The sequence below is a fragment of the Chenopodium album genome, chromosome 5 (genome assembly GCF_948465745.1).
Source record: "Chenopodium album chromosome 5, dcCheAlbu1.1, whole genome shotgun sequence".
Lineage (NCBI taxonomy): Eukaryota > Viridiplantae > Streptophyta > Magnoliopsida > Caryophyllales > Amaranthaceae > Chenopodium > Chenopodium album.
This window is the reverse complement of record NC_137838.1, coordinates 41230754-41251230: the sequence shown is the minus strand read 5'-3', so window position 1 is coordinate 41251230 and position 20477 is coordinate 41230754. Positions and strand designations below refer to the sequence as shown.

General features: G+C 34.2%; 1 protein-coding gene across 1 annotated transcript; it reads left to right on the top strand.

Annotated features, from left to right (window-relative positions):
• The first annotated feature begins 5870 nt into the window (after positions 1–5870).
• LOC145632855 (uncharacterized) lies at positions 5871–8165 on the top strand. Its single transcript, XM_081685185.1, has 4 exons — positions 5871–5875; positions 6705–6999; positions 7159–7548; positions 8046–8165. Exons 1-4 carry the CDS (start codon positions 5871–5873, stop codon positions 8163–8165), a joined length of 810 nt encoding a protein of 269 aa, XP_081541311.1.
• The last annotated feature ends 12312 nt before the right edge of the window (positions 8166–20477 follow it).

The following is a 20477-nucleotide window of genomic DNA, read 5'->3' as shown; positions in this document are numbered from 1 at the left end:
GCAACTTATGCAATTCTAAAAAAAAAAGAGCTTGAGTGATTCAAAAAATTAAAATAGCAAAAATAAGCAAAAGCAAAAAAATAAATAAATAAAAGTGTACAAAAGGGCAAGTGTTCCAATGTCTTTGATATGAAAATATCTTCGATAAGAACACGTCTCAGATTGCGTCTCTTATCGAGTGCTCGGTACCGTGCCTGAGAAACATGAATGCCAAGTGAGTGATAGACCGCATGATCGGGATTGCCCACACTTATTAAAACAAAATAAATTCTAAAGAAAAAGAAAGAGCTAAAAAAAAAAGAGTAGAAAACCTCAAGCATAAAAATACAAATGTTCAAAATCAAGGTTGCACACCTTGGGGGCTTATCTAGGGTCTTGAGCCTTTATCCCCTTCTTCTTTAAACCTTTAGCCTAACCACGTTACAACCCTTAAAAAGACCTTTTTGAGGTATACACACTTGTGCGAGGTTTGGCTAGAGCTACGTTCGGCCTGATTCCTAACGGATACGTAGGCAACCTCACATCGAGGTGCGGCCGTAATAAACATGCATTCATATTCACATTCACACACTTGCACCATAATCATATCAAGGGATCTCCAATGCTCATCCCTATTCATTTAGAGCTAGACTTGGGGGCTTGATCCCTACATCATTAGCTTACCTAGCCTAAGAGTCACCACCATTTGACTCTTTTCAATAATATATTTTTCAACACACTTAGCTCTTGCGGCCTAACTTTATAATCACTTTCACACACCGCACACATACATGACCAAATATATTTCCCTTAGGAACCCTTTGTCATGAAATCTTAACGCTGAAGCATGCTTCGTCAAAATCACTCATAATTGTCATTGCATCACGAAGTATGAAGTGCTTAGCCTCCGTGCCTAAGTTACCCAAATGCTTTCATCATGGAGTCAACAGTTGAGATAGCCTAGGATGAATTAATCCTTGAACCTTGAGAGATAGTATCAAACAACATTTGACTAAGCTCATTCAACATGCATCTTCAAAACTTTTGATTTTCTTTTTCACGTCTTTCTTTTCCGGGAGAAAGTCGGTACCCTCCACAAAATTGACGGAAAATTTTTTATTTTTGCATTTTCGAGTCGCACGATCACATTACAATGCACACACGGGTCACGAGTCACACATGTCATTTCACTTTGAGTCGAGTCAACCTCGAGTCAGTCAATCACATCGAGTCAAGTTTATACCTTGAGTTGTGTCAAGTAAATGAGTCAAGCAATGCTAAGCCTTAGGTCAACCCTAAGATAATTAAAGAAATTGCCAAAGTTCTATAGTCAAAAATAAATACAGGTATAGCAGAACAGGGAAGACCCTATCACAGCGTTCGGCGACAGAATCAATTCTTGGCGCCAGAAATATCTCAACAACGACAGAGTTCGAAGCCTCTCAGAAAGGTGATTTCGACTTCATACATCAATTTTGGGTTCCTTGGTACGCCAGTTAGCCCCTATAAGCAATTTGACATGATTAAGTAGTCAGTTTGATTACAATTGCAATAAGTGATCGACCTGATGAAAGATCGTCTCGCTTAGCTTAAAGCGCCTAAGATATGGTTCATTACGGAAACACCGACATACTGGTTTTAGCGGAATAAAGTTCAGGCGAGCTTTAGAGATCGACAAACGTTGGTCTTCGAAAATTTTTTCTTCAAGACATTATCGCAACAAACGTTCAAGTACTGAAGCTCTATTGTTCAGAGACGCGTGGACATTTCCTATTTTCAAGCTCTTCGTTCAGAGACGCGTGGACATTTCATTCAAGCTCTTTTGTTCAGAGACGCGTGGACATTTCCTTTTCAAGCTCTTTTGTTCAGAGACGCGTGGACATTTCCTATTTTGAAGCTCTTCGTTCAGAGACGCGTGGACATTTCATTCAAGCTCTTTTGTTCAGAGACGCGTGGACATTTCCTTTTCAAGCTCTTTTGTTCAGAGACGCGTGGACATTTCCTATTTTCAAGCTCTTTTGCTCAGAGACGCGTGGGCATCCTATTATCAAGCTCTTCGTTCAGAGACGCGTGGACACATCATTTAGAAGATCATATCTCAAAGAAGCTCTTTGTTCAGAGACGAGTGAACATCGAAACAACAAGGTGGCGTTCCCTGGATTATGGAGAGTTGTCACAAACAGCTGAGGATTGTTTCAAGAGAAGAAATCTTCGATAGTATTCCCTTGGACGCGGAATATTATCAATGCGGATGGAGATTGTTTCAAGAGAAGCAATCTTCGAAGGTATTCCCTTGGACGTGGAATGTTATCATATCGGGGAGGATAGTTTCAGGCGAAGCAATCTTCTATATTTGGAAGCAGTTACAGGCGTAGCGGTTTTCAAGCGGGATGGCATTCTCTAGCTTGCAGGAGGTCATCAAAACAAATCGGTTACTTTCAGAGACGTGTGCTCGACGGTGCAAGATACGCGTTTCTTAACTCTTTTATCTGTTTAACTAACGCTAATTTTGCAGGTATCGGCGTTACAAGAATGATTTAGGATCGCAGAACGTTCTGAATCATTCTCCGTCCCTATCAATACTTTGACTTTTGTTTTCGAAACTTGCGTTTCTCTAAACTCAGTCAAAGTGGGGGCTTCTGTAGACACCCATTTGTGTCTCCCCAAAACCAAACCCAGTGATGAATACCTTTCAAGTCGAACCATAATCGAATGAGGTGAAAGTGTGAAAAGTCTAGTGTTGCGGTTAGTTTTTGTTAAAATTCTTTGTTTCTGTTTTCGAAAACCCACTCTATTTTATGAAAACGTCCATTCCAGTTTAGTTTGGTCCATGATAAGGGTCCACTAATGGTGTATTTGGATGGGACTTGAAAAGACCTTTCCAACGATATATTATAAGCCCAATTCCGATGGATAATGAAGAAGTTATGGCCAAAATACTAAACTGGGCCCAAACCGGATTTTACCTACGACCCAATGATCATGAGGAGGGTCCAAAGGTTTAATCCTATTCCTAAACTAATTAGGATTGATTAGAATCTTCTATAAGTTTCTAAAATATCTTAATTATCCTTTTTTGGAAAAGATAAGATTAAGGAATTTGATTTAAATATAAACTTTCCTTTTTTATAAAACTTTCCTTTTTTAAAGTCCTAATTCTATTCGGATTTAAACATGTTCAAAGACAGTCAGATATTATATTCGTGCCTCATATTTTTTATCCAAATTTTATATGGTTGGATAGATCTTGAAATTATCTTTCCAATGATATATTATAATATTAAATACGAATTATAACGAAAAAGATATGAATAAGATATCAAACTATATCCAAAACTGACACCGTCTTACTATTTCGTTCATATCTTTTATTATACAACATATTTTAATCTGATTCTAATTGGGTTAGAAAGTAGACTTAAAGATCTTTCCAACGACATCTTATTCATCTTATTCTAATTCCAGGATCAAAAGATATGATAAAAACAAAATCCGTAAAAACTACTGTCTACGAGTTTTATTTCGATTCGAATTTGGATTCTTTTCTTAATTCTTCAACCCTCTTTTTTCCTATAAATAGAGGTCATATCTCCCCTTTTTCTATAACCAACTCTCATCAATATTTTCTTGATTATTCTCTCTCTTTTCTAAACTTTGTTTTCACATACAAAATTCCGCATTCACAAGATCTAGAAACACTTAGCCATATTCGAAGTTGCCTTTGCCCTAGACGTGAAAGGTTTTAATTTCTGAGGGTTTGGTCCCAAATCTCTCTTTCAATTATTTAATTTAATTGTTTTGATTATTATTTTCCTTGAAGTTACTAACGTGTGTATTTTGTTATTAGAAAGAGGTACGAGGCATCCAAGTAAGTACTTTAATTGGTTTAATTGATTTATGATGTAGATATCATGTTTAGATTGTTGTTATGATATTCCTAGTATCATGTCTAGGTTAATTTTAATATTAAATATGATTGTTATGATGCCTTTTATTCTCTTCCTAATATTTATTCATGTTAGTATCATGTTAGGGCTAAAGATTTGATTTTTAATGCTTAGTGACATGCTAGGGTTTGTTATTAATCTTGTTAGTATCATGCCTAGGATCTTGCTATTTTTATTATGCTTTAATATTAACATGAATATGATTATGATTATAATTGTTATAATGATTATGAATATTATTAATATGATGATTATTTTCTTTTATGATTATTATCATGATTATTTCAATTATAATTTATTTTTATGATGATGATATTTATTATTATGTTGCTTGATACACATTATTTTATTTTTATTGCATGATCACCTTTTATTGTATGTTTAAAGGGAATTTGGTATTTGCAATCGCGCTTAATAAGATAATTAATAATCTTGTTAGGGTTAATTGTGATTATAATTCAAGTGATCGCCAATAATAGTTTATTTGTGCATTAAATTCAACCAACATAGATTAAACAGGTTTAGGGTTAACCTATTGATTGCATGTTAATCAGAAAGCGCACATGAATACGAGCAGAATAAAGTAGAGGCCTATTATTAGGGCAGGTTCAATCTCTTTTAGGTTGGATTTGTACCTTCATTCCCGAACCCTTATTTGGTTCATGACCTTATGGAGTTGACGATCTCTTGGATCATTAAGGGGTGCAACCTTCACCTCGTGAACGGTTTACAAGTTCCTTAAAAACTTGTTGGCGACTCTTTTGCTCTATCTTCTTCCCTTTTGGACGCCACCGTACTTTAGTGTATGATCACAGTGGGGTTCAAGCTAGTGGGATTTTTAAAGGCTTGAAACTATTCCCTACAATAACACTCGCGAGTTTGCGATCATCTTGAGGGATATGGAAGCCTTGCTCAGTAAGGGATGATCCTTCTCTTTCAATTATGTACCTAGAGAGGCAAATAGAGTTGCCCACTATGTAGCTCAGAAAGTTCTAGACCTTGATGTGGGTGGAAAAATGTTTGCTGATGTTCCAGACAATGCTAAGGATGCATACGAAGATGATATCACAGGAAGCATATAGATGCAGGAAGCTGTCCTGCAGTTTGCTCTACCTTGCTCCAGTTTATTATCTTATAGGTTGCTATATTTCCTTTTTAGTTATAAACTTTGTTTCTTTGATGCATGGTTTTATTTTGGCTAACAGTAGGAAGCTTGACTTTGGAAGCATCATGAACTTTGTTCTTGATTGTTTTATTTATCATTAATTAATATTAAGCCTGAGGGCTTGTTTGAGGGCTTGTTTGGCATTGTTTTTTTTGTTTTTAGTTTTCTGTTTTTCTGAAAACTAAAAACTAAAAATAGGAAACAAGAAAAAGGTGTTTCCACTTTTTGGTTGTCAGTTTTCAAAATTATCATAATTTTAATAAATTTGACTAATTTTTTATTCATTACATGATATATGTCATATGATTTTAAAAAACAAAAAAAAAAACAAACAACCAAAAAACAGAAAACCACAAACGAAGCCTGAGCAAATAATGCTTGATTTTTATAATTTTTTGCAAATAATTTTTATATATAGAATTACTTAATTTTTGGTATTACTGGAAAAACTACTTATTTTTTTAAAAAAAAATTACAATTTTTAATTAGCTAACTTTAACATGAACAACAAAATGATAAAGCAGTAATAATTATTTAATTCTTTTGTTTAGCTTTAAAAATTATCATTTATCTTAGAAAATAAAATACTTGTAGATTATAACATATTCAATAATCTAAATTAAAATTTTCAAGGAAAATCAAAACTAACCTTATTTAACTTTTTTTAAATCAATTTAATTAACTAACCCATTAATTGACAATAATTTTCAAAGTTTTTTAAAATAGTCTTGAAAAAAAAATCAAAAAATTTTAAAACTTCTTACAAATTAATGAAATAGATGAGGTAAATATTTTTTTTAAATAAGGAAAAATAAGCAACTAAAATAATTAATTAAGGAGAAGGAGGATGAGGCTAGATTTGTGGATGAACTACCGTTAGAAATTGATCTCCCACAAAAATATAGTTGTTTTCTCTCACCTTAGTTCTAGACTCCAACATACAATGTGAAAAGTACAATAATCGCCATGACATTAACTGTCAAAGGCGAGTAACAAAGTAAACAATCAAAAGTTAATCCACTTGATCAGCACAAGTAATATAAAAAGAATAAATAGCAACCTCCAAGACATTTAATTTCAAGAATTCCACTATATTAACAAAAGTTGTTAACATTGGATGTTAATAGGAACCAACTCTTAAAACGATTATTTCTTCTTACACATTTTCCTCATACGTACATACTTCCAATGCAACAATCCCCTTTCCTTTAAATATCTCCCTATAAAACTTATTCTACATAAAAAAATATTTATCTACTCTTATTAGGAAAGATAAATATTGTAAATATATCTTGTGATTATCTTTAGGTTATTTGGTCTTGCTCTCCAAGTATCCTACTCTATATATACTTTTGTATGTGGCCGTTTATGTGAAGGTGAATTACAGATAATACTTTGAACCTAATTTAACATGGTATCAAGAGCCTTGTGAGAGATCCACAATTTTTTTTTTCACAGCATTGTTTTTCATAAATACTGCTCGTGGTTGTGAGTTCTTTGAGTGACTTTCATATATCAATTTTATTACTTTGTGCGTGAGATTGAGAGATAACAGGGGAAGATGGAGGAAAATCGAAGGTCGACTTGACCTTTCACCTAGGTTCGATTGACAGGCTAAGTAATGTCATCACTCTTATTCAATTACGGGGAGACAATTATGATGAATGGGCTAGGGCTGTGAGGACAACTTTGAAGGCTAAGCGGAAGTTTGGCTTTATTGATGGCTCGGTAGCAAAGCCGAGTGACTCTGAAAAAATTGAGGATTGGGTTGATGTGCATTCTATGTTGGTTTCTTGGCTATCTAATACCTTGGATCCAATTATACGGTCGACTCTAGGTGATTATGATGATGCGAATTTGCTATGGGATAATCTCCGAAACCGTTTTTGTGTTGTGAGCGGGACTCGGGTTTGTCAATTGAAGACGGCCTTGACAGATTGTAAGAAAGGCAAAACCGAACTGATTTCTATTTACTTTGGCAGATTGTCAAAGATTTGGGATGAATTAACCACTTATGTTTCTGTTTAGGAGTGAAAGTGCGGGAAGTGCACATGTAACATTGTGCAGCAAGTTGAAAATTTGAGAGAAGATGATTATGTTCACCATTGTTTAATTGGTTTAGACTCTGCCTATGCGACTTTAAGGGCTCAACTACTAGCCCAAGAACCTTTGCCGTCGATAGACAAGGCATATCAAATAGACAAGGCATATCAACAGGCCATCCAGGCCAAACGCTTGCGTGGAGGGGATGTCAATGCTCCTACTGATGATCGAAATAATGCGATGGCCTTCAAGTTGCAAGGGAATAAACCTCATGGTGAAAGCAGTGACAAATTTTGCACTCACTGTAACAGGGAGGGTCACGAAGAGTCGGGCTGCTTCCAGCTCCAAGGTTTTCCGAATTGGTGGGGAGATCGCCCACGTGGTAGGCGTGGACCAGGGCATGGTGGAGCCTCGGTTGGCCGCGGTGGAGGATGGACAGGTGGCAGGGGCAGGGGGGTGGTGCGCCTCCTGCTTGAGCAAACAAGACCAGTGGGCAGCAGCATTCACAGCCTTCACAAGCTGCTGCCACAACTGCCTCAGACGGGGCAGCTCTTGCTGGGATTACATCAGCCCAAATTCAGAAGTTACTCGACCACTTGAACTCCATTAAACCCAAGCTTCACTATAAGCAAGATATGTGTTGGATTATTGACACCGGTACCTCAAACCATGTGACTTGTGATATTTCTTTATTGATTAATGCATCAAATGTGAGCCATTATCTGGTGGGACTGCCGGATGGAAATTATGCAAATGCTTCCAAAATGGGATCAGTGACATTGCAAGGAGGCTTAACTCTTAAAAACGTTCTTTATGTGCCTCAATTAAATTGCAATTTAATTTCAATGACTCAATTATGTGATGAATCGAATTGTGTCATGCAATTTACTAATAAACTTTGTGTTATACAGGACCTAACGACGAGGAAGGTGATTAGAGCGGGTGAACGAGTAAATGGAATTTACTATTTTCGGGGTGTTCCTATGGTGAAGACTTTGAATATAAAGGTGGATGAGTCGACAAAGTTATGACATCAACGGTTAGGGCATCCTTTGGGAAAAGTTCTTCAACAACTTCCGTTTGTGAGTTATAATTGTAGCAAATTTAATTCATGTGATGTATGCCCCTAGGGCAAAACAACATAGGAGTAGTTTTCCTTTGAGTCAAAATAAGTCTATTCGTATTTTCGAACTAGTTCATTTAGATTTGTGGGGGCCTTACAAGACTCCATCGTCTTGTGGTGCTCATTATATTTTAACTATTGTAGATGATTTTTCTGGGGGTGTGTGAATTTATTTATTAAATAATAAAACGGAAACTGAGTATATGTTTCATAACTTTGTTGCTATTGTTCGACGTCAATTCTCTCAAGAAATAAAAGTGATTCGTAGTGATAATGGTACGGAATTCAATTCTTTGAAAGAGTATTTTTTTTTTTACAATGGAATTTACTTTGAGACTTCATGTGTGGGAACACCTCAACAAAACGGGCGTGTTGAGAGAAAACATCAACATATTTTAAATGTTGCTAGAGCCCTTAGATTTCAAGCAAATTTGTCTATAAAATTTTGGGGGGAGTGTGTGCAAGCGGCATGTCATTTGATTAATAGAACTTCCTCTAGATTGCTTAATTATAAGACCCCTTGTGACATGTTATTTGGAAAAACACCTTCATATGAGTATATTCGGGTGTTTGGGTGCTTGTGTTTGCGTATAATTTGAAGAGTAAAGGTGATAAATTTGCAAGTCGTAGTATGAAGTGTATGTTCCTAAGATACCCTTTCGGGAAAAAGGAATTGAAGGGTACGACTTGGAAACTCGTGCAATTTTTGTGTCGAGAGATGTGACATTTTTTAGACCGATTTCCCTTTTATTGCGCCTAGTGAGAAGCCCATAATGGTGAGTGCGATTGGGGGAGATGTTGGGGACAGTGATGATGAGTGGTGCGTGGAGATGGAAGAGGAGTGTGAGAGTGAAGAGGACTATGATGCGGGGGTGGAGAGGGAGGCAGACAGCTCCGCAACACACTGGCGGCAGGCAGCTCCAGACCGCAGGGAGGCCGCGGAGAAGTTTGCCAGACTTCCTGACCGGCCCGCAGGATAAGCAATGGGTGTTGGGTTTGCTAGGGTCGATGGTAGAACGCAGCAAGGGGCTGCTGGGGTTGCTGGCAGCACGTAACAGAGGGCAGAACAGCAGCGTTTAGCCTCCCAAAATGGGCAGTGTGAGACGGACTGCAATGCAACGAGGGACACCGAAGCCTTAAGTAAAGGCATGAGACTAAAAATTCCGAATGTGAAGCTCCGTGACTATGTGACATACACGATCCGAAATATAATTCCATCTACATCATCTCATAATTCACCTGCGACATCATTTTCCTCAGGTACCGTTTACCCTATAACACATTTTATTTATTCTCACCGGTTTTTTGTGAAACATAGAACATATATTACAGGAGGAAATGAACCTAAAATTTTCACGGAGGTTATGAAACACAAGGGTTGGAGATTAGAAGCAAGTGGGTGTACAAAGAAAAATATGATGAGCATGGAAACTTGCAGAGACAATCGCTCCGGTTGCAAAAATGGTGACAGTTCGTACTTTTCTTGCTGTAGCTACAGTGAAAAATTGGGAAGTTCATCAAATGGACGTTCATAATACATTTATTCATGGTGATTTGTAATAAGATGTATATATGAAAATTCTCCCTGGTTTTGAGAAAAATAATCCTGACAAAGTTTGCAGGATGAAGAAATCGTTGCCGGACTTAAACAAGCTCCAAGATGCTGGTTTGCGAAACTTGCTACAGCTTTGAAAAAATATGGCTTTAAACAGTCATATTATGATTATTCTTTATCCACTCTGACAAAGGGTAAAATGCAACTCAATGTGTTAGTATATGTCGATAATTTAATTGTTGTAGGCAATGATAAAAATGCTATGCTCAGTTTTAAATCATATTTGGGAAACTGTTTCAAGATGAAAGATCTTGGAGTGCTGAAATATTTTTTGGGGCTAGAGGTAGCCCGGAATAAATAAGAATTATTATTTTCCAGAGGAAGTATGCATTGGACATTATTTCTAAGACAGGTTTACTTGACGCTAAACCTGCAGAGTTCCCTATGGAACAAAATCACAGGTTGGCTTTATCTCAGGAGAGTATTTGCAGGATATTGAGAAATATCGTCGTCTTATAGGTCGACTGATTTACTTGTCTGTTACGAGACCCGATTTGGCATTCTCTGTGCACATTTTATCGCAAGTTTATGCAAAATCCCAGGATTGATCATTGGGAAGCAGCTCTGCGAGTTGTTCGATATTTGAAGAAAAGTCCAGGACAACGAATTTTATTGAGATATGACAGCGCTTTACAGTTGGAAGGTTGGTGTGATTCAGATTGGGCAGGTTGTCCTCTTTCCAGACGATCCTTGAGTGGTTGGTTTGCGCTTCTCGGTTTGTCCCCAGTGTCATGGAAAACCAAGAAGCAACCTACTGTTGCGTTGTCTTCTTTAGAGGCCGAATATCGTTGTATGAATGCAACGACTTTTGAATTAATGTGGTTGAAACCACTACTTGGTGACTTAGGTGTTAAACATGAGAATGGGATGCATCTTTATTGTGGTAGTCAATCTGTGTTATACATTGCGCAGAATCCAGTGTTTCATGAGCGAACAAAACATATTGAGTCAGATTGTCATTTTGTTTGGGATGCGATTATAGATAGAACGATTATACCTTCGTATGTTCCTAAGACGGTTCAATTGGCTGACATTTTTATAAAGGCTTTGGGAAAAGCTAAATTTTAGTTTCTTCTTCGCAAGTTGGGTGTTCGAGATCCGTACTCTCCAACTTGAGGGGGTTATTAGGAAAGATAAATATTGTGAATATATTTTGTGATTATCTTTAGGTTGTTTGGTGTTGCCCTCCAAGTATCCTACTCTATATATACTTTTGTATGTGGCCGTTTATATGAAGGTGAATTACAGAGAATACTTTGAACCTAATTTAACAACTCTCAATGCAAAATATTATCTTTTAAAAATTTATTTATATATTCCCTCCGTTTTTTTTAAGTGCCCCACTTCCAAAAATTGTCGTTATTCTTTAAGTGTCCTATTACTAAATTTAGAAACCCCAATCACATTATATATTGTTTATCTCTCTTTCTTTTGAATCGGCAATCAATTCATAATATTTCACCCTCTCATTATACCTATTGGTCCCCATTTATATTTCTCCCTCTTACTTTTTCTATTTTTTTTTATTCCGATACACATGTATGTATCATTGGGAAATTCTCTTTGATAATACCCTACTTTCTTTTTTAAGCCCAGATTTTCATTATTATTGAGTTGATGACATTATATTATTGATTACCAAATGTATATAATCACCAATTCAATAAAAAATTATTAACAATGATTAGTTTTTTTTTTATTTATAATTTAGTTTTATTTATTATTTTTATATTTTCCAATAATTACAAAAATATTTTTTAAAAAACCTAATACCTCACCCACACCCAGCCATTAGCCCACCCCCACCTCGGTCGGTACCCAGCCTTCCCCCACCCCAACCTCCCTCATTTCCTCAACCTCGTAACCTCCATTATTATCACCCGCTGCCATACCCGACCCCTTATCCCAAACCACCCCGAAAACCGACCCCCTTACTCGAATTGACCCAATCACTTGTTCTCATGCCCTGGAAACCCTTAATCCTACCCAAAACCACCTAAAACCCAAACCCGTTTTGGTTTATAAACCACCCAACACCAAAACACCTTGCATGTTTTTTTCGACACGGGTTTGGGTTTTTAGAAGGTCTATGGTGTCCGGGGCCCGTGAACAGGGGAGGTGGGTCAATTTAGGGAGGAAGGATGATTTTCAGGATGGTTCGAGGTGGGGTGAGGGGGTCGTCGCCGGGGTGGAGGTGTTGGGTGGGGGAAATGGAAGGGATGGGGCGTCGAGTTGAGGGAATGAGGGGAGGCTAGGGGCGGGGGGAGGCTGGGCCGACGCTTGCTTGGGGTGAGGGTGCTTAGCGCCAACAGGGGGGAGGGTTGGTGGGTTGTTGCATGAGCGAGGGGTTGGGTTTTTTTTTTTTATTATTATTTGTAATAATTTAATTATTAGAAGGAAAAATTTTAAATTACCAACCAAAAATGTAACCATTTTCGAACTAACCACCTGTTTAATTTTTTATTTTAAATTGCCACCCTTAAATGAAATAAATGCTCAGATTACCACCCATTTCAAAAATCAGGTGGATTTTCCGGTTGTGGGCCCCACCTAACGTTTATTTTGACCCTTTTGATGACCGATTTTTTCCTTGATTTTTCTCTTTAAAAACGCTCTCCTAACTTCAATTCAAATTTTTCTCTTTAAAATTTTTCAAAATTTGGTAGAATTTGGTGAAGGAAATGTGAATTAAAATATAAAGAGCATTTTTTAAGAAAATATCGGGAGAAAAATTAGTCAAAAGGGTTAAAATAAGTGTTAGGTAATTTAAAATAAAAAAATTAAACGGGTGGTTAGTTAGAAAATGGTTAATTACATTTTTGGGTGGTAGTTTAAAAATAAACGTTATTAAAATATAAAATTAACTCAAAATCTCTAACTAGTAGCTTAGTTAAAAAATTATAAAAAATTACTCATTAATTTTATAGGTAACTTAATATAATAATATATCAAGTGTGTGGCCCAGGCGATGCCATGGATTGTTATTTTGTACTTGTTTAATTTGCTAATTAAATTCGACTGTTTTAGATAGTAAGACTTGTTGGTTTCGAGTTTAAATCTTGCTATAAATATTTTTTAGTTGTCAAACTCAATCATTACATAATGGAAATAAATAGTATAATAAGACACAAATTAATTTATCTTAGTTAATTATAATTTTGTTGGATAAAAAAAACACAAATAATGAATGGCTAATTTATCTTAGTTAACTTAAGACTTGTTGGTCTTGAGTTCAAGTCTTGTTATAAGCAATTTTTAGATGCAAACCTAATACATGTGAAAGTGACATGTCATATTTATAATGACATGTGACGCATATTGCTGACATGTCGAACTTAAAAAAAAGATGACACGCGGAACATATTCTATTTTAGGAATGTTTATATATATATATATATATATATATATATATATATATATATATATATATATATATATATATATATATATATATATATATATAATTGAAATTATTTTTACTTTACCTTATTTTTACTTAATTGAAATTATTTTTACTGAAATGAACTTATTTTTACTGAACTGAAATTATTTTTATTGATTATTATTATTTTCGTATGGTGAACCGAATAAGGCCTTACATACCAAAGCAAATTTCCCAATATTATTTTACTATATTTCTAAAAAACGCCGTACACATTACTCTAATGAGGCACTTAAAGAAAATGGAGGGAGTATGTAACATTGGGGCTATTACTGCTCTTTGGATGAATGAAATCAAATGAGAGTTTGAAGAAAAAATTTTCAAACTCCATTATTTCATTGCACATAGTACTTCATTATATGCCTAAAGCGATGTCACTTTTCCGGGTGTAATAGCCACCAACAGATTAGTTGAGTATCATGTTTACCGTTGCCTTGTATAGTTGTTTGCATGAGTTGGTTGATTAAACAAAAGATATGAAATAAAACTAAGAAAATCAAATAACATTCTATATTAAGAATTTTTTTATGAAAATTATCTATTGTCAACCACTGTTTATCATTTCCCATTTAAGATGTTTGTCATTTATGAAACTTAAATGATAAGGTAAAGTAGTCGTATAACTACAACATTTTTCCTAAAATAGAGAAGTCGGCGCTTTTACATTATTTTTAGAGTTGTATTTTTACATTTTGTTTAATTTTTTTGTTGTCAACTTGTCATAAACTCATAATTTTCACCAGAACGTCAACAATAATTTATGCCTCTAGTGACCTTGGTATATTTTTTGGGAAACCTAAATTTAAATATTATCTAATAATGTCAACGCGGTATTGGAATGTGTCACTCATGTCTATCCGTAACTAAAATTAACACTTTCATTATGTGAAGGTTAAAATGTCGAAAAACTTGTATCACACAACCTCATCAATATGCGGTTGATGCAACACTTGTGAAGTAAGGTAATTAAAGTGATGACTATTGGTACTTTTAGGAGATTAGAGCAGTCGTAGCTAGCCAAGTTCAAGAATCTCTTTCAATTTGATTATTTTATGTCATAGCTATAGTTGTTGATAGACCTGGCAAACGAGTTGCTTGGGTCGGGTTAGTTCGGGTCAAGTCAATTTCAGGTCAATTAATATTTGAGTCAGGTCGGGTTAATTCGGGTTTCGATTCAGTGTAAGGTCAAAGGTAAATCAGGTGGGTCGAGTGTCAGGTCGAGTTCGAGTCGGGTCAATTTGGGTCAATCTTCGGGTCCAATTATCAGGTCAAGTTCGGGTCTGGTCAAGTTCGATTCGGGTTGAGTTCGGGACGGGTCAGTCTTAGTCTATGTCAACGTAGAAATTTGACCAATAATATATTATAATTATCAATAAGTATAAAGTACAACAATTAAATATTAGTAATATATTCATTAGACAATTCCAACAGTTTTATATAAACAAGACTGCATATTGTTTAATATGTATGATTACTATCATTGATTAATTGGTCAGAAATTCAAATTAGATAAAGTGAATAGTGGACAAAAAATTCAATGTAACACTTAAAAGAAAAACCTAATAGTAATAATAACAATAACAAGTGTTACTAATTTAATCAAATGAAATTCTTTATGATTATGAGTACTAAATTACATCCACATTTAGATCGTACTATATACATAGTATATTGTATAATGTTTAATTAAGGTTATTTTCGATAAGTGTTTATTCAGTTAAAGTAATTAGTTTGGTCATTTTGAGTGTTTGTTAATTTTGGATCGGGTCATTTTGGGTATATTCGTAGTTTGGGTCGCTTGGGTTTCGGGTGTGTTCAGGTCAAACAATTGAGGTCAAATCTGGCCGGATCACTTCGGATTATGGATCACTTCAGGTCGAGTCACTTCGGGTATCGACTCAATTTTGGGTCGGCTCAATTCGGGTATCGGGTCTATTTCAGGTTGGGTCAATTGAGGTCGGCTCAATTCAGGTATCGAGTCAAGTTCGGGTCAACTCCACTTCGGGTCGAGTGAGCTTTGTATTCGACTATTCGGGTCAATTTTGGGTTTACGCTTTCGGGTCACGAGTCGGGTCATTCGAATCGGGTCAGGATTGCCAAGTCTAGTTGCTGGTAACATTAATTAGAGAAAATATGTAAATAATAAGTTTAGGGTATAAATATCATTATATTATTTCTAAGAGGCCAATAAAATAGTCAACTAACATTAATGAGGATAAATAAGTATATAAACATTTTAAAAGTTATCATTATTCAAACAATGTTCATTAGAATTATCTCTAACTTTTTAAAAGATTAAAAAAAAAAAAAAAAAAAGGCCCAAAAGCTACAACACACATGTGATAAAAAATAGAAAAAAGAAAAAAATGCCACGAATGTGATTTGTATGCATAAATGAAGGTATATATGTAAATAAATATTTTTAGGGATGTAGTTGACATAACATTATTCATAATCTTTAGTTAAATTTTAGTAAGTTGGGGAAGAAGTAATATTAAAGGAAGAAAATGAAAATTTGCAAAAATGGTGTAAATAGGTAATTTTTGTGAAAAATTTACAATAGTAATTTGAAATATGAGTACTGTAATGTTTTAATGATTATGTAGTTTATAATTGATATATTTTTTTCCAAGTAATCAATTATATTACTAAATAGTATTATCAATAATCTTTTTATGTATCAAATTTTTATTTTCATTTATGTAATTTTTGTTCTTATTTATAGTTTATTAATAAAATAATTATTTTATGTTGGACTAATTGTGCCCATTTTATAACATGAAAATATGAACTGATTATATTATATATGATTAAAATATTATGGTGGTCATTTTTCAAACCGCAGTTGTAAAATCATCCTAAATTTTGAGTTTCAACTAATATAGGTTCTATCTTCTATGTTATTATCTTTTGATGAAACTTTTATTTTTGTTGTAATTCGAGAGTACATAAACATGGCACTTCTACAATACAACGGAGTATACGAGATTCAAATTTTATCAGCTTTTTTAAACACGTAAGAGCTAGTATACCCAATTATTAACCATTTACTAATTTAAGATGGTTATTAGGAGAGAGTGTAAGAATATTACTACAATGGCTTGTATTATTCACAATATGATCGGTAAGGATAAAAGAGATACATATAGAACATTCTACGATCCAAATGAATATATGATCAAGCTACACATGCACTTTCAAGAAAAGGAAATAATGAATAACCTTTTCATTTCCAACATCCAAAACAGCAAACAATAGAATTGCTGGAAAATTACATGTCTATTAGAGCGCGTAATCGCCATGAAGTTATGCACGCATAAAGCCCTAGAGAAAGACTTGGTGGAATATTTGTGGCTAAAATTTGGTGTTATCGAAACCTTTATATATTATTCTGTACTTAATCACACTTGTTATCTTTCGGAGACTCATGTTATTTGTTTGAATATATATTATTATTATCATTAAAGAATTTAATAAAGTTAAATAACAAAGTAACTCCTAATATATACTATTAAAGTAGCCCCTAAATAATTGTTCATTCCTTAATTAATGAATAATTACGTACTAATTCAATACCAAATTTCTCTAATGTTTTAATTACAAGTGTTTTTGTCTAATATTAATGTGTAATTATTAGTTTTGATCGATTATTTACATTTGCTTTATCTATCTATCCATGTAATTTAAGAGAGAGATTATACGGTGGGGTAAGGTAATAGTAGGAAAGAGAAAACAAATAGCTAAAAATTTATCAAAAAATATCCATGATTCCGTTCTACTAATCGGCCCACGCTCGGCCCGTTTATTTAAAGTTCAGCCCGCGCGCGGCCCGAACTTTAAATAACCATGTTTTTTTTTTTCAAAAAAAAAAAAAATCAAACCCAACGTTCCACCTTTTTCCTTCTTCTTCTCACCCACGTTTTTTGCATTCTCACTACATTTTCATCAGTTACACTCCAATACTATCGACTTAACTTCACGTTTCCGAATTATTCGCATCAATACTTCATTTTCCATCTTTAATTTTGTTTGCATGTATTTAATTTTTACTTATTTTGTATAAACCCTAACTTTTGTCATTTTCGACTCCATTAATGGCTAACATTCCGTCAATTAAAGATTATTCTCCCTTAAAAGTTTATCTTAAACGAAGTAAATAGGCCCGAAAACAGGAGAACACAGTTGCAATGGCTGAAAGTTTTATTATATTTAAGTTATTTTTAAGTTATACTATTTTTTTTATTTTTTTTTGAAAAATTCCATTTTTATAAGTTATTATTTCGTTCAGTAGGGTCGATTCAAAACCTCCATTGAAGAAGCGTGGTCCTAAACCTGGTTCTAAACGAAGTTGACCTATTAGGTGTGAAATTCTATTCTATTTGATTTGCAAAAAGACATAACATTCTGTACTTGTTGTTTTATATAGAATCTTTTTTCTTGGGAAACATACCATATCTGGTTTTAAAGTAGAATATTTTTGTGTACAATTTTCTTATTGTTGTAATTATATTGTAATTTGATAATAGATTATTTTTGTCAGGATTTACACTTACTTTGTCAAGAATTATGTTTTTTCTATCAAAAATTACCTTATTATACTGTGATAAATCATATATATGCAAATTAGCTTGTCTTGAATTTGATTATTTTATTTTGATAATAGTTTATGTTTGTCAGGATTTAGGTTTTTTTGGTCAGAAATTAATTTCTTTTTGTCAGTATTTAAATTACATCAGTAAGGAATATATTGCTTCAATCCGAAATAAGATTACTTTTATTAGTAATAAGATATATATGTGATCACATTACATTAGTTAGGAATAATCATTTTTTCATCAGGAATAAGATTATTTTGGTCAGTAATGAGTTTATTTTTGTCAGGAAATAGATATTTATGCTCAGCAATAAGTTTACTATTATCAAGAATAACATAATTATTGTCTTGAATAAGAATATTTTAAATATATAGCCCTCAATTTTAATATGATTTTTTAATTTTCAATTTCTCAGTTCTCTTACTGAAGATGATATTTCAGACTTAGAGCTTGGTAATAAATCTGGTCCTAATCATCTTTGTTAAATTCTGGAAGATTTAAGTGATAAGAAAAAGAAGGATGTAATAGATATTGGCTTTGGTGAATTTCTTCATATGAAGTTGAAGGATAATATTACCATCAGTTGTACGGTTATATAGTAACTCATTATAATCCCAAGACAAGAAATTATAGGAGTTTATAGGTACTACACAGCGGAAAAACATGAATCATATTCATACAGTACCTAATCCCAAGAACTAATGCATAACACATAAAGAACATATAGTTGTACCTTTGAAGCGTGATTCCACGTGCAATCGAGCAAGAACAATGGGAAATAAAGAACCTCAAACGTGATTCCTCTACTTGGTCCACGGGCACAGATTAATACCTCCACTAATGCTAGTTAGTTGAAATTGAACCCTTCAATTGACCTTCTACGGAGAAGAGCGAGCAACGAACCACCATGAACCACCATGAATTGGTCCAAGGGTGGCCGGCCGTACGGACGAGGAGAGGAAAGAGATAGCCGTGAGATAAAGAGAGGAATTAAGGCTTTTGGGATTGGTTGCCTTGATGTCAAAATACACTGTGTGAATTATGATTGCTATATGCAACCCTAGGCATGGATCTTATTTATAGATCTCATCTCTAAATAAGAGCCCATGTCAAAAGCCCAAAACCTAATTCCAATCTAACTATGCTAGCCCAATTCATTTCATGATTAGTTAAATGCTCATGAGGCCCATTAATGGGCCTCTAACTTGCTTAACCCAATACCCTTGTGTGTGACCTCATAGGATCCATTCTAGCGGGCTTTGGACTATTTGACTAGTCCAAAGATCATCTCTCATAGTCTAGCAACAGATGATGACGCCCCAAGAGAACGTACTTATTATCTCCATAATAGTGATCCTTGATATATCTAGTAATTGCACTTATCGAAGGCACAATTCCTTAAAAAATCTGATTGTTGGTAAAAAGGAACATGCCATTCATATTGATAGTTCTTATATTACTGATGTTTTTATTATTCCTTTTACTAATGTACATGTGAAAGAGATTTCAAAAAACAAGAAAGGATTTAATCCCAATGACAGTTTGAAGTTAGAGTGGAGGAAGTTTTTGTGTTTGGATATAGAAGATGAATTGCAAAAAGGAAATGACTCTGAAACTAACAATAAAAAGAAGAGGAAAATTGGTGATGAATCTAAAAAAGGTTTTCAAAGTAAGAAGAAGGAATCCGAAAGAGCAGTTCAAAGTAAGAAGAAGAAGACATATGTCAATTTTCTTACTTATCAAACATTGTTTCAGAAATATAGGGGGGAGGTTATGAATTCAAGAGACTCTTTGTTATGTTTGTTGTATCAAATTTTTTTGGCTCCGATTGGTGATAAGTCCCCCAATTTAAACATCATAAAGTCTTTGGAAGATGTACATTTCATAAAGACTTACAACTGGGATGGTTATGTGATGGATTGGTTATGCGATTCAATAGCAGACTTTTAGGATTTTGTTTTTAAGAAGAAGGCAGGCGAGGAATTGAAAACTAAATCAAAACAAGTAAATGGCTGTTTGGTTGCCTTTGTAATTGCTTTTTTGCAAAAGTTTGAGTTTGGGACCACTTTAGATAGGAAGCCATTTGTAATGAATTGGTCTTGTGAAAGTCTGAATGAGAGGATTAAAGCCATTGCTGAAAATATCGACTACGGTACTGTGAAATTGTATCCTCAAACATTACCACTACAGTATGCTGGGAAAAGTGAACAGGAGCTTCTAAAATCTTTTCAGTTGGATAGCATTGAGTTTAAACTTGAAGATACTGATGATGAAGATTCTGGTGAAAATAAGGAAGGTCAGGGTGTTCAATCTGCTACCATTGATTTGAAAGCTAAAAATGAGAAAGCTTGATATGTTATGTACAGGATTCTAAAAGAGTACCCTACTTATGATGAGATTGATAAAATGGATATTGATGTAAGTTTAAAAACTCATCTTTTTATTAATTTTGTAAAGTTTTTTATTCAAGAATTCATACTATATAACCTGCTATAATGTTCTAACTCTTTTTGTCAGGAATTAAGTGATTAATATAATATGAATGAGGATTAATTGCAATCAGAAATT